General features: G+C 37.5%; 1 protein-coding gene across 2 annotated transcripts; it reads right to left on the reverse strand.

The window, feature by feature from the left end:
* Positions 1-3,633: 3,633 nt before the first annotated feature.
* Positions 3,634-14,944, reverse strand: sufu (suppressor of fused homolog (Drosophila)). Of its 2 annotated transcripts, none has more exons than XM_030156142.1 (12): positions 14,598-14,944; positions 14,120-14,254; positions 13,721-13,857; positions 11,685-11,827; positions 10,737-10,822; positions 10,354-10,426; positions 9,387-9,540; positions 9,159-9,261; positions 8,674-8,808; positions 7,672-7,810; positions 7,513-7,581; positions 3,634-6,711 (listed from the first exon to the last, which is right to left on the reverse strand). In XM_030156142.1, exons 1-12 carry the CDS (start codon positions 14,744-14,746, stop codon positions 6,622-6,624), a joined length of 1,413 nt encoding a protein of 470 aa, XP_030012002.1. In that variant the 5' UTR covers positions 14,747-14,944; the 3' UTR covers positions 3,634-6,621. The 2 variants fall into 2 exon arrangements, with proteins under 2 accessions (XP_030012002.1, XP_030012001.1); XM_030156141.1 differs by having other exon boundaries at positions 9,387-9,543.
* Positions 14,945-15,367: the final 423 nt, after the last annotated feature.

The following is a 15,367-nucleotide window of genomic DNA, read 5'->3' on the forward strand; positions in this document are numbered from 1 at the left end:
TGGGGCCGAGGCCCCCAGGGGCCCCAAGAGGATGCAGAGAGAGACTGAGAACCAGGACTGACTCAAAAAGAAAGAAAAAATACATGAGGACTAAGAGGAGAAACACTGAAATTAGTCATTCTTCAACTGAAATTTTCTCCACGTTTAACCTTTTCTAAGTGATTTATCACCATTTATTTATTTATTATTTATTGCCTTCTGCATTTTTCAGTAAAAATCAGGTATTTTCAGATTCAATTAATTTTCATTACACATGCATAATAAATTGCACCTGTATTTGTGTGTGTGTGTGTGTGTGTGGGGGGGGGGGGGGGGGGGGCTTCCACCCACAAGCAGATAACCCCCCCCACACACACACACACACACACACACACACACACACACACACACACACACACACACACACTGAATAACCACCACCCTCAGTTTAATAAACCTCTGTGCAATAATCACAAATCATGTACCCTATATACCAGGGGTGTCAAACTCATTTTATTTCAGGGGCCATATTCAGCCCAATTTGATCTCCAGCGAGCCAGACCAGTACAATAATAGCAGAATAACCTAGAAATAATGACAACTCCAAATTTTTTAGCCCAAAAAATAACATTAAATAATGAATCTGTTTCTATCCAAAACAAAAAAAGATGTGAAAACCCTGAAAAAAATTGAAATTTCTAAAGAAAAATAAGTACAATTTTATCAATAGTATGCCTCAACTTATGATTTATACTTGTGTATTACAGATCAGATCTACTAAGGTACAAAACAGGCAGAATATTGTTAAAATTACACTTATTTTTCTTTAGACATTCCAGGTTGTTTATATTTAGGTTATTGACATTTTCGTGTTAAAGGATATCAGAATTTAATGTTCTTTGCAATAACTCAAAGAGAAAAAAATGGTGTTGCCATTATTTATAGGCATAATGTCATATTATTTTTTATTCATTAAACCAAGAAGAACATTTGGACTCATTACTTTTAGGTTATTATGCTGTTATTTTTTAGTTTGATGCCCTTGACTGATCTTCAGGGTAATTTTTGCATTTTGCACTTTGTAAATTTGTCTTGCGGGCCAGATTGGAACCCTTGGCAGGCCGGTTTTGGCCCCCGGGCTGCATGTTTGACACCTGTGCTATATACCCTATATTACATGTACATAACCATTATATGTTGCATATATTTCTTCCATCTATATCAGGGGTGTCAAACTCATTTTAGTTCAGGGGCCACATTCATTCAGCTAAATTTGATCTGAAGTGGGCCGAACATGTAAAAGAATAACATAATAATATATAAATAATATCAACTCCAAAGTTTTTTAGAGCAAAAAAGTAAATTTACGTTATGAAAGGGTTCACATACACAAACTATCATTTCAAACAATGTGAATAACATGAACAAATTGAAAAAAGTGTAATTTTAACAATATTATGTCTCCGTTTATCATTTACACATGTACATTATAACTTACAGATCACAGTGGATCTACAAATACACAAAACATTTAATAACAGGCAGAATATTGTTGAAATTGTATGTACTTCTCTTAAGACATTTCAGGCTGTTCATATTTGTTCAGGTTATTCAAGATTTTTGCAAAATTATAATTTGTTTTAAATACATAAAAAATATTTACATTTACAAAGAGAAAAATTTGGAGTTGTCATTATTTATATGTTATTATGATAGTATTTGACTGGTCTGACCCACTTGAGATTGAATTGGTCTGAATGTGGAACCTGAACTAAAAGGATTGTTAATATCTTAGTGTAATTTTTGCATTTCACAAATTCATCCCAAGGGCTGGACTGGACCCTTTGGCAGGCCTGATTTGGCCCCTGGGCCGCATGTTTGACACCTGTGGTCTATATTATAGAGTTGGCTTTTATATATATATATATATATATATATATATATATATATATATATATATATATATATATATATATATATATATATATATATATATATATATATATATATATGTATATATATATATATATATATATATATATATATACAGAGTGGGGAAGCAAAATTTACAATGGACATTTAGTTGTTTTTTCTCAGCAGGCACTACGTCAATTGTTTTGAAACCAAACATTTATTGATGTCATAATCATACCTAACACTATTATCCATACCTTTTCAGAAACTTTTGCCCATATGAGTAATCAGGAAAGCAAACGTCAAAGAGTGTGTGATTTGCTGAATGCACTCGTCACACCAAAGGAGATTTCAAAAATAGCTTGAGTGTCCATAAAGACTGTTTATAATGTAAAGAAGAGAATGACTATGAGCAAAACTATTACGAAAAAGTCTGGAAGTGGAGGAAGCAACAAAAAACGTACCAAAGCTTTTATTAAAGCTCTCAAATCCAAAATCCTAAAGGATCCAACCAAATCCATGAGAAAAATGGCAATTGAACTTGAGGTAGACAACAAGACCATTAGAAATGCAGTAAAATATGATTTGAAGTTAAAATCTTACACAAGAACACCAACACACTTGTTGACAACAGCAACAAATCCAACTTTAGCAATTTTTGGGAATCATGTTTATGTCCACCTTCTAGCCCAGATCTAAACCCTCTGGATTATGCTATTTGGGGCATTTTAGAACATACTACCAATAGAACATCACACAGCGATGTCGACTTTCTTAAAGATACTATTAAAGAGGAATGGGAGAAGTTGTCACCTGAATATTTGAGGAACACTTGCGCAAGTTTCAGGAAGCATGTGAAGGCAGTTATTGAGAAAGAAGGAGGACACATAGAATAAAAACATTTTCTATTATGTAAATTTTCTTGTGGCAAATAAATTCTCATGACTTTCAATAAACTAATTGGTCATACACTGTCTTTCACTGTCCCTGCCTCAAAATATTGTAAATTTTGCTTCCCCACCCTGTATGTATGTATGTGTGTGTGTGTGTGTGTGTGTGTGTGTGTGTATATATATATATATATATATATATTTCTTGTAGTTTTGTATATTGTCAATATTTTTGGTACAAATTGTGTGATCTTTATTTTGCACTTTAAGTGTTTACTGCTAAAGAGAAGCAGAGCTGCTAAACTTTTCATCATTCCTGTAACAGTGACACAGTCCCATTCTATTCCATTGTGTAATGTCAAAGGGGGGTCACACTAAATACTACCACTATGTTTCATAGAAGCTGTTTTATCCCTGATACCTTTGTTACTGCTGTACATTCTTCCCCATATATCCAAACTACATCTTAATGCAGACTGACAAATATGAGCATGTGTGTAGTCACTATAACTTTACTAAACTGGCAAACATTGGCTTAGGATTTTTATATATATACACAACAGAAATATAATACAACTCAAGAAAATATTCAGATACTGAAGAATACACATTTATATATTATTAAACTTTGGGATGAATGCTCTACTGGACCTAACAGTCCACGTCAATCAATACAATAGAATAGTTTTGCACTGGTGCACATTCATTGACATCATGATTACTGATGTGGTAGCATATTAAAAATGACCTAGAAGTCTATTTTATTAAATACAAGACACCAAAACATTAAAGTTGTATTTTCTACTGCAAAGCCAACATGAATGAAAAAAACAATCCAAACAGTCAGAAATTACTTCCTCTGCTACTGTGCATGAAGCGTTCCAGCTTTATTTGTGTAAATACCTACACTCTTTAATGCACTTGGGATTACAATCAGCCAGTTCAGTCAAAATAAGACAGAAATTACAAAATACCATATCAATTTCATCTAAACTTTACATTTGTCACTCTGAATAAAAAGACAAACAAAAATAAGATATGTCATCACTTATTGTATAAAGAGTACATTTTTGTAAGAAACTGTAGTAAAAAGTAGTCATTTCTCTTTTTTTAGTGTTTATATGGAATGTAATGACAGTATCGGAAAAAGACAGTGAACGCAGCTGCCTTTAAGTGACGTAACAGTTCAACATGTGAAGGCAGCATTAGGAGTCAAGAGAGAATATGTGGTCCGTTTCAACTCAAGGCACTAAGGAATTTTTATCCAAACCCTTTTCCAAGCAGGTCCTGTTGGCAGAAACAAAACATTTCATATTTGCGGCAGTTGGAGACATCACTAAAATGACGGCAATGAGCTTCTCAGCCTGTAAAACTGACAAGACTAAAAAAACCAAACAAACTCATAATCAACTGTGAGAGACGCCAAAAAGAGACACAATACAGGAGGCGTGTTCTTGGCACAAGGGAAGCAGGTGGTTGTATCTGCAGCTTCTGACAGATACACATGAACAGTTTAGATGCTTGTTTGGTTATCACAGTACACAGGCAGTAACAGTCATCACAGTGAAGCCTGTCATGGAATTGCAGCTGAATTATGACACATTTGTGGCAAAACTGACAGGGCAAACACATACAGTATAACTTTGGTATGACCACATACAAATAAAGAGAAAAATGTCCAGCATTTGTCAATATTTTACACATTACCTCAATTAAAAGAACACTGATACAAAGGCTCAACATATTACTTTTCGCCCATGCTCAAATAAATATAGGTTTTTTTTTTTACGTATTGCTCGGGACATGAATCTCTTGATCACAGGATGCATGCTCAAATGCATTAGTGATGTGAATTTTGGACCCGAGACCTGTGCAGGCCATAAGGGAGGAATGACAACATCCTAATTTCACACAACTAGTGTGTCGCCGATAGTGATTGTTCTAACAGGTCAACCATCTGGACAGGCAGGTTTGGGGCTGACTTGGCATCTCCAACAGCATTTACGGCTCTGAGAAATGTTGTAAACAGTGGGGCTAGTGTGAGAACGCAGAAACAGTGAAGAAGTCTTTAGAATATCCTGTTGATTTTCTGATCAATCTGATTTTCAGTCCAACAGTCTCCAGCCATCTACTGTGCAAACAAGATGTATGTGAGCGACTCAAGGGCACCATAGGTCATCATTATGTCCTGGGAGGTCACCTGTGCATGGTGGTCCACTCAGGAAATGTGTCTCTTCAGGAGCCGGTTGCACCAACAGGGCTTACACCTGGTTTTAGCCAAGTTGGATGTAACTTGGTATTTTAAGTTGTATTTTAATATTCATGCCAACTGCACCATTTAACCTCAAGTCTTCTTTTTTGCTACAACAAAACATATATCTAACACAAATCTTACTTCATCAGGAGCAAGCGTTAGCTCGACATCTACGTCATTTCTATAACAACAGCACACCTTGTAACATTAAGATACTGTCCATCAAGCAAGACCTTTTTCCATCTGGATGTTCTCTTATTTTCTGAGTAAGACTGAAACATACAAGTGTGCAAATGGTTCTTGCTTGATGCTTTAAGATGGGACAGTTGTTAGGGATGGAGGCAATCCACAGGAATATGTATAGCAAAGTGGAACTGGTTGTAAGATTTAGATTCTGTCTGGAAGAACTGGACTTGTACTTTAGGTCAGTGCACCTAAAACCCTGTTGGAGAGGGTGCCAGACGTTTCGCCTCCTCTGTTTCACACCTGAAGTCTGGACGTTTCGCCTCACAAGCCTACTGGGCATAATTAGCATGGTTTCTTATCTGGTGAGGGTGGCAAGGGGTAATCTCTGTAAGCCCTCCCCCCATAACTCTGTCACTCAGCTATACAATTTTACAGTGATTTTTGATGCTTCATTCAAGGCATAGCACATTTTAAACTCCTCCCCCAGTACATTCATGTTTACATTAATTAGTTAGGAAGAAGATATTCTAAATATGTATAAAATAGATTATATTAATTTCAATATCATGAGATCTACATCGCAAATGACATGTACCAAGCTCTCTGAAATGCTACTTTCAAAGTTATTGGGTGACAAACTAATCAAACTATTCATCTTATCAACAAATTTAGGTTGGATTTCAATCATGATACAGTGTCAAATATGTTGTACACATTTACATATTTCATGTATTTATGTGTTTATCAATGCGCTAAGTCTGGCCCAAAAAGTCTTTATCCCAGGGTTCGAAACATCCAGGTCGGGTGCAAACTGTGTCATGCAAAACGCTCAGCCGCAAACCGTCTCATGCGAAACGTGCAGGGTCCGAAAAGACCTGCTCCCATTGGAGACATGATCAGCGTCCATATGTCTACTGTCTGTCAGGTCTTCCATAGGGTGTAACTGTCACTGCACTGCCTTCCTCGTATGCAATGTCCAGTTATTTATGGCCTCTGGTGTTTCTTTCCAAGTTGACTGCTTCCTCTTATTTGTAATAAGATTAACTGTTTCAGAGTAGACATTTTCTTACCCTGACTGTACGACTCAATACTTTTTTTAATTCCTGTGTAGCTAAATTGTGTCTTTTTTTTCTTTGGTTTTCATGGTTCCTGCAAATGATATAAAGTAACAACACAGTGGAATATTTTTTAACAATATCTCAGTTACATGCACTGCTATAGGCACTCACAGGAACAAACTGTTAAAACTGGCTGTAGTTAAGAATAAGCTTAAGTTCGGTTGGTGCAGTTGACATAAAGTTCTTTCTAAAGACTGCTCTTAAGAAAAAAAAACAACTTGGCAGTCAGTTTAAGTCCAGCTGATGCAACTGCTCCCAGGTGTTTTTGTTGGCATTTTTCTCACTGCAGTGGATTATCAAACACAGAGTCTGGCAGGACTGAAATCTTCAGCTTCTTTTCTGGCCAACTGTACTCCTTTGGTAGTTTTGTCTAGAAAAAAAGAGCAAAGATTTATAAGGCAAAATATGAGCTCATGATTTTAATTATATGAACAGTTCCCACAAAATTTTACTGACAAAATGTAAGTTTTCATGATTTTCTATGACCAGTAATTTCAATGACAACTCAAAATATAAAAAGATGAACTTTGATTATTGTATGAAAATTAAACAGTAACTTATCAGATATGTTTATATTCACTTCCAAGACTCCAAAAAAATATTAAGTAATAAATATTTGGGTATTCCTTCATTCTTACCATTCCTCCTCAGTGTTCCTGTCTAAATTTAACATGCTTGTTCTGTTTTGTTGGTTTCATTACAGATAAAATTCAAGACCAAAACCTTAGGGGTGGAAAAAGGTGACCACACTCACTTAGTATCAGGTTTAAAATGTGGATTTCCAAGGAAAAACCCACCCAAGAATGAATGTAATTTTGCTGTACCAATGGTAATGCAATGCAATTTACTTTTATCAATGTTGAAGCCCACCATTTTGAATGTATTTTATCTGCATTTTACAGTGTATTAAACATTCTGTAGCCTATGAGCTGTGTATTCACTTATTCTGAACCTTAGCCTTGTGAAAATTAGTCTTGGTACACGTTATGAAAAATGTATGTAATTTTATTGCTGATATTTCACTTCTAATAGTCAATGGGTGAGGAAGACGAGAGAAGCTGAGGAACCTGTATCCCTAAAATGACTTTGTTGAAAACATTTTTGACAATTTCATTTTAATTCATGACTTTTCCTGGTTTTTCCCTGATAAAATACAGGAGGTTTTACTTACTTCCTCACGAGTGTTAAGTTCCTGTAAATCCCCGAGCATCTGCTCCACAAACTCTTCAGTCAACAATATCTTAACAGAGAAAGGATGAAGTCAAATTACTACATTAGACAGCAAGAAACTGGCCTGATATTTTGTGTTTGTGACTGTGTGTGCGTCTACCTGAAGCCAGGGGCCATGGGCTGCATATGGATGCTCCTCAGTAGCAAATGCTCCTTCAACTCCTGTCGACACAAATGTGATAGCTGTGTCGCCGTTGATGCTTTTGTACGTAAAATGTCGCCCATGAAGCAATCGACCTCTGTAAAAAATTGAATACAATATGAAGTGCAATTTCCATTTTAAGTGTATATATTTGTGTCTTCCTACCAGGTGTAGGAAGTGAATGGATACAGAGACCAAATGAGCAAAAATATATGTGATGGGTACAGGTTAATTCCATGAACTGGCTATTACCACAGTACTGTGGGACTAAATTTCTCATTTGTCTATTACCACAGAGCCAATTAGCGCCCTCGTTATATCATGTGTAGACTGGCAATCTGTCACCCTGCTGCCACAGTACTGTGGCAATAAACATCGCACATGCCATATGCTTGTCCAATTACAGGAAAAGGCTAGAGTACCAGTTACCATTATCCAGACGACAACGCTCACAGTATTTTTCTTTTGTGGATTCTATAAGTTTCGCGTCCATACATGTATCACTTCAAAGAAATTAGTTCATGTAACAGTATCCATGACTGGCTCTGTGGCAACGAAATGTCATTAATGCTTACTGTCACAGTACAAATGTGAACATTTGATTGGCTCTGTGGCAAAAGACAAAATATTTTGTGACACAGTACTGTGGCAGTAGCTATTGCCTTAATTTTAATCTTTACACTCACTCTACTCACTTTGAATAGCACTAAACATACAACCACTTCACACATATTTTCTTCTAACCCAAAGCGAAAGTGGAAGAAGTAAAAACCAGAACTCAGGCCCGACTCGCTGAAAGTCCCTGGAACTTGTAAGAATGTGTCATCATCTGTGTTTTTGCTCTAACGTTGACATACTGTCATCTATTCAACAGAGGCATGTCTCATCTGTCTGTGCTCGGGAACATTCCACAAAGTTAAAATATTATGCGTGGGAATGGAAATGAGAATGGTGCCGTACCGCAGGCATAGGGGCAGCAGCGTGCCCGACTCCTGGTTGAATTTCAAATGGACGCTCTCCAACTGTCGCGTTCGGACCAGCTCGTGAGGAACAATGGCTGCTGAGCTCTCGCTCTCCAAACTGTCCTTTCGACTCCTGAGAAACAGATAAAGAAACAAAAATGTAGAAAAGAACACAGACAAATTTAAGTGAGAAATGGCAGATGGATTTCTCTCTATGAAGAAAACCATCTCGTGTGCGTGTTAATGAGAATACACAGATACAGATTTCACAACAGTGCTGATAAACCTGTGTTTGAAGAGCAGACAATGCTTTCCACTGGCCAGAAAACACCACATTCTGCTGGTAGCTAAGAAACAGGAGTGATAACAGTTTCGAAGTTGACGTGGCTGTGAGTCACTGAGCACGGTGAGGAGTGTTATCCTCATTCAACCTTTGGCTACGCTGAACCCATAACATGCAGTGTGTGTGGGATGGACACTTACTGGGATCTTTCATTGCTCTGTCTCTGGTTGTTGATGGGTGGCAGTGCTGCTTTGCTGTTGAACTCCAGTCCTTTTCTCAGGGTCTCCCTTATCTGCTCTGTGTCTGTCAACACACAAAGATCAGCATGAAATTAGACCATCACACATTACACTGTGGTGACGGCATTAAACCTAAACTCTTGAGTTGAAAATCACAGTGTGAAGAGGCCTGAGGGGATTCAGTGGTACCTTTGTCTGAAAGCCGCCGTGGCTGTGATGCGATGCAGATGGATCGGCTGTCCTCCTCATCCTCTGGTGGTCGACTCAGGTCATCCCACACACACTTGGCGCTGACCCCACTCAGGTTAGAGCCTTCTGTCTCAATTCCCTGGTCCACCCTCTCCTGCTTGGATGAGCAACACACATATGCAATCATTAACACAAGCTAATGTTAAACTAACATAAGGGAGACATTTCAACAAAGGAGAATATTGGGGGCCTCTGGGACTGAGGGTGGGCTTGAGCAAAACCCACAAGATACCATTTGTTTCTACAAGAGAACCCTGACTTCATGCAGTTTTCAGATTTTTTCAACTGTAAAATAATCAAGGACGTAAAGCACCAAGTAATATTACTATAAGCAGTTACTATTTGCCCTATTTAGAAGCCACTATGGGGCTGCTTTATGCATTATATAATAGTGCTGGTTTATAATGAATGCTCAGTTCGTTCATGAATGATCAAAGTTCAGTTTTATTCAATAATTTCAGTTCAACACTTGGAGATTCTCAGAAGACATACATAATTTACAGAACATAATACTATGTGCAAATGGAGCAAAATAAAAACACATTTCAAGACCTTATATTCATTTCCATGGGTTCCTTCATTACCTGCAGCTTTGGCTTTATTTTTTGAAACAGTCAGTTATTAAAACAGAACAAAACAGAGAAGCATCAGAGTTGGAGGTGTAAACATAAATAACATGGGCACAAAATGAAAATGGCTGCAATTGTATATGTAATGGGACTACACTGCACCAAGAGTCATTTACCTACAGTGGCTGAAAAAGTGTACCTTGTAGGTGTGGAATTTAGCTGTAGTGTTTCAACAAATTCCTGTTAAACATGTTAGCTAGCAAATCACTGTTTGTCATCTCAGTTTAAGTGTAGTAAATTGCACATAGCGAAGACTGCATAACTTAATAAAGCCTTACTTGTAGGTGTGGGTCGATGTCGAAAATGGTCTCCCCTCGCCTCATGTCTGTGATGAGCCACGGACCGCCGGCTCTGTACACAGGACAACCATCAACATTAGTCACACAGCATTAACTTCAAGTCAAACACAAAAAGTTAATAAATAAGCATGTAACTATGCCCTTCTCCTGCTCACTTGTTGTTGCTAAGTCAGACAACACACATTTTATATTTGCATGGGACTGATGCTACCAGCTTCACCAAGTGCTTTGGATTGATTCTCCTCACTATTTAGATGAGTGACCTATTTGAGACAACTACAAATGTTACCCTGTAATAGATAATGCTCATCTAGGCACTTAAGTAAGGCTCATTAATCTAGGTGTTGCACAGTTCAACTCACACTCTGACTCCACGCATAAGCTCCAGGATTCCTTGGCCGTTCCACTGCTGGGCCGCCTGCAGCTCTTCTGTACATACACCAACAATCTACAGGAAAGAGTGCTCAGAGTGAGTTGGTGTAATCTGAGTGCTACTGAGGCCCACTTTGTTTTGATAAATGATGACAGGACCTAAAACCCAGAGAACCAACAGATCAAATCCATCATGACTGTGGAAGGAGCACTTATCAAAAGTTGGCAGACCATAACTCTGAGAAATAGTCAATTGATATTGGACACAATAATAATGTTCTCATCAATAAATACAAATTACATTGAAACAGTGTTAATATATTAATCAAATTCGGTTGTGCCAGTTTCATTTAGCATTCCAGCTTATGTAAGTTACAGTCAGCTTTTATATATGCAGAAGTGGAAAAACGTTTTTGGACACCTTTCAAATCTCAGACATCATCATCAAATATCTGGAGAAAAATCTTTTTTTGTGTTTCAAAAGATATGGCTGCATCAGACAGAGATAAACTAATGCAAATGATTTTTTTTGTTGATTGTTAAGAAAAAACAACAAACCTATATTCTTGACAGTTTCAACCTATCATGCTCTGGGTGTGTTTTAAGGGACATTTTGCTGAAAAATTCAGTTTTGACCTTGAACGAACAGTGCACATGCGAAGAGGAGCATAGGGGTTTCAGAATGGTACAATATTTGTCAGACTTCTTTGACTTAAAAGGGATTCTTAATGCAATATATCACAAATGCATGGAGTATCCAAAAACTTTTTTCCACAACTGTATAATGGAGAATTTAGATACAGATTCAAAGTATAAAGAGAAGCCGACATGATAATATATATTGATTTTTTTCACCATATCTTCTATTTGATTTCTATTGAACTATCTAGTAAAAAAGTCCTTGATGTAACGTGTGATCATAACATATTTTTACTCACCTGCAGAAAACTCACTAAACCAAACGGCGTATGAACGGGTTGGATCTGTGGGTCTTCTGTCAGCAACATATGCTGGATGCGAGACTCACTATTGTCTAAAGGACTGTGCCACGATACATGGTCACCACTACAAAAGGTATTTTCTGTAGAAGAGAGAAGGAACAAAAATGTTTGATTTTAGAGTAGGGTATAAATTAAGTGAAAGGCTGATGTCAAAATAGCCGCTTTTTGTGAGTTGCATCTGTTTTATATCCTATTTTTCATCATTTGACAGTATATTATTACTCTATCATGGCTAATATGAAATAAGGAGACACAGATCAGCAAGAAAAGAGTGGAGAGAAACTAAGACCCAAATGGGAAAAGAGCATAAAAACTACATTTACAATGTGAGGAATCCATCTGCTTGGGAGGTAACATACACCCAGTCCAGATATGCTGCAACAACTAAGCAAAGGGGAAGATGGCCACGAATCAGCATTCATTTTGCTCAGGGGCCCAGCCCACCCACGCGCAAATTGACCCCAGCTGGAGAGTAGAGACGGGTAGGAAAGGGAAGCCAAAGAGAAAATGAGAATAGCCTTTTTCTCCTTATGGATGGCTTTTAACACCCCCCACCTTCTCTTTCAGACTTTGCTGACTGCACTATATAAAGAACTTAAGATTTAAAACACTTGGTAACACACAAACTTGGCTCAAGCACATTTAGACAAGAAAGAGACAATAAACACAATAACCGTAAACTCATAAAAACAATCCTATTATAATGTTAAAAAAAAAAAAGATAAAAAAAAGGAAAAGTATGCTTCCTGTCAATTCCCAGTGCTCCACCTACCACAAAGAGCTAAGTCATAAGTTGGCAGTGGAGTCCTCTATTCATGCATGTTTGTATGTAACACTGGAATCACAAACTTGCTTTACAAAGACCACATTCTTCACATTCACATAGATCTGACAGGGTGGCATGGCAACTGCTGCCAAAAGGGAGCTGTTGTATGAAGAGTATTAAATATAAATCAATTACTAGACTATGAACAAGCTGTGGTCACATAAAAATATAAATCAGGAGTCTTTGTAAAACATTTTCCATTACTGAAAGATTAAAAAAATGTGAGGATGCAGCTAAGTGGGTGGTAATAGAGAACTTGATTGCAAAATGTCCAACTCATCGCAAGTATATGTCTCCAAGTTCATCAAATAATTCCCTTTATTACAGCCAACACGTTCTTCTGACAGTCGAGCACTACACAAACACTGACATCAAAGTCCTGTGTCTACAGTGCTAGAAACTTGCAACAAGACAGGGTTATAATAAACAAGAAGAAACAATCCAAAGAATGGCTTCATCCCACAACAGTGCTAGCTGAAATGCTGATTTCAGACCTGAAGACCAGAAATATGTTTAAACATTTTTTTTTTTTTTAAATACAAGACAGACATAAATTTTTGGAATGCCATGAATTTGACACTTGAGTGGCCCAAGTGCCACCGTTTGCAGAGAAAATAAAACAGTAGGTCTGATGCTGACAAACCTATGTAAACTTACGCTTTTTATGAAGAAAACGCATTGAGAGCCAACAAAGAATCTGACAGATATACATAATTAATCATGGTATGGCAACAATAAAATCAGCAAGTAATTATTTGCTTAAGATAAAATAACAACCATATTAGAAGAACAACTAGTTGTAGTGATTGTAGTGGTTGTGGAGTTTTCAAAACCTAAAAAACCTTATATTCAGTTACACTACATTGAAATGGAGAACCCTATAATTTATAATAATATAAGTTTGTATTTTCATTTAATAATCACAAATCAAAGTAAACACATCCTATATTACTCTTCCTAAAAATAAGTCTACAGTCCACAATAAAAAAACATTTTTATAACATAATTACCTTACAAGACAAATTTAACTACGCACTTATTCAGAGAATTGTGACTAATTTGAAATGTATTAGTTGGTGGATAAGCGAAGCAGCACTTTGGTTTGGATATTGTTTTCTGCGTAGTTATGCACATTCAGTATTCTTACCTGACTGGAACACATAACGGGCCAACCCTTGCATGAGTTCAGCTGGCCAGGTTGGTGGTGCAGTCTCTCCTGCCTCCCTTTTGAGCCTAAACGTGAGCTCAAAGCCAAAACCACTGGGTCCATCGGCCCCTGTGAATCTGACACACAAACACTTACTGTGATTAACTGAATAAACAAAAGCACTAAGAGCTGCACTTGCATTTCCCTCTTATGTATTAAGGCTTTGAATAGCACAAAGACTATCAGGACCAGCATGTTGCAGAATAATAAAGAATCAGTAGGGTGCATGCCAGTCAGTAGGTGGTCCATTGTTAACACTTATAACATTAGCAAATATTTAGCATACATAGAAAGCCTCAAAGGAGACAACAATGTTGAATGAAAGGATAAAGAACTTACTCATGAACCCTGTTGTCCCCGTACAGATCACTTAGTCCAAAGCTGACATAGTGCCAATGTTCCTGGATGTCCTGAGCAGGGCAGCCCAGATTTCTATACATGCTAATGTAGTCTAATGGGTCTGGACCCCCTAACCTGTGGGAAATGTAAAAGTAAAACATTTAGTTCTGTCTCATAGTGGTCACTTGTTCTTGTTTATTACTGTGCCTGTGGAGAAAGACTATGTCAGGAAACATGTCCAAAGTGGGCTGGACATTTAAGATTGGGCGTTGCTGTTCATTAACTTTTGTTAAGGTGTGTTACTGACCCCCCCACAGTTCCCAAAACAACAATTACATGCAGTATAAGACATGACTGTAACTAGCTGAGATGATGGCTAACTGCTAGCTAAACCTTTAATCATCAAGTTCACAGGTTGTTCAACTAATTCAAGTTTTAAAGACGTGTCGGACCAGACATGAATGCACAGAACACCTACCAGTATTTTACAATAGCTGTAACTTGAAGCGGGTTGGCCTGATCGGGGTAAAGTCGCCGGCATTCTCCGTAGATAGCTTGCAGTCCGGGGGGAAACAGAGGTACTAGCCCGTGGGCTTGAGCTCCACTGGTAGGCCGTACTTCATCCATGGCACGGCCTCGAACAAACCCGGTTGTTCTATTAAAAGTCAGATACAGTAAACTCCTGCTTTCCACCCAGTGTTAAAGAAAATGGAATAGGGTAAAACTTAGAAATAAAGGGTTCACTTTAGAAAGGCTATACAACGGGATACAACTTTAGCTCCGACCGTTGTGTTAACCTCAACAGTGGCCCAGCCTGTTGCTCATCCGCTACACAAACATGAAGAACTTCCTTATTGGCTAAACGGAATTATACGTCATTGATCGATAGCGACTACAACCAATTAAAACGAGGCTAAAGGGTTGTGTGGATTTTGAGGTGAAAATGATTGGTTAATGTATTGTCAATCACGTAGTAGGCAGAAGTGATTTGGGGGATGTGGGTTCCAGGTTTTAGGGGCCAAATGATAAAGACAGGGCCAAATGGACCTTGAAAGAAAAGCTCAATTTACAAGTGATAGAACAACCTTGACATGTAAATGCTAAATAACAATGCAGAGTATAAGTTGTAGAATTAAGTTGAATAGAGTTATCTGATATTCATGAATATAAATGTGTCATTTCCATATATACTCCATATGTTTGAAGTGTGAACCTATGGAAACTCATATTTTATGCCAACACCATTGA

Source organism: Sphaeramia orbicularis, chromosome 15 (assembly GCF_902148855.1).
Source record: "Sphaeramia orbicularis chromosome 15, fSphaOr1.1, whole genome shotgun sequence".
Taxonomy (NCBI): domain Eukaryota; kingdom Metazoa; phylum Chordata; class Actinopteri; order Kurtiformes; family Apogonidae; genus Sphaeramia; species Sphaeramia orbicularis.

Coding starts and splice junctions, on each gene's coding strand:
- sufu (XM_030156141.1), bottom strand. CDS start 14,746: ATGGATGAAGTACGGCCTACCAGTGGAGCTCAAGCCCACGGGCTAGTA. Junction 14,255..14,597: donor ACAGCTATTGTAAAATACTG/GTAGGTGTTCTG, acceptor CATTTCCCACAG/GTTAGGGGGTCCAGACCCAT. Junction 6,712..7,512: donor AACTTAACACTCGTGAGGAA/GTAAGTAAAACC, acceptor CTTTTTTTCTAG/ACAAAACTACCAAAGGAGTA.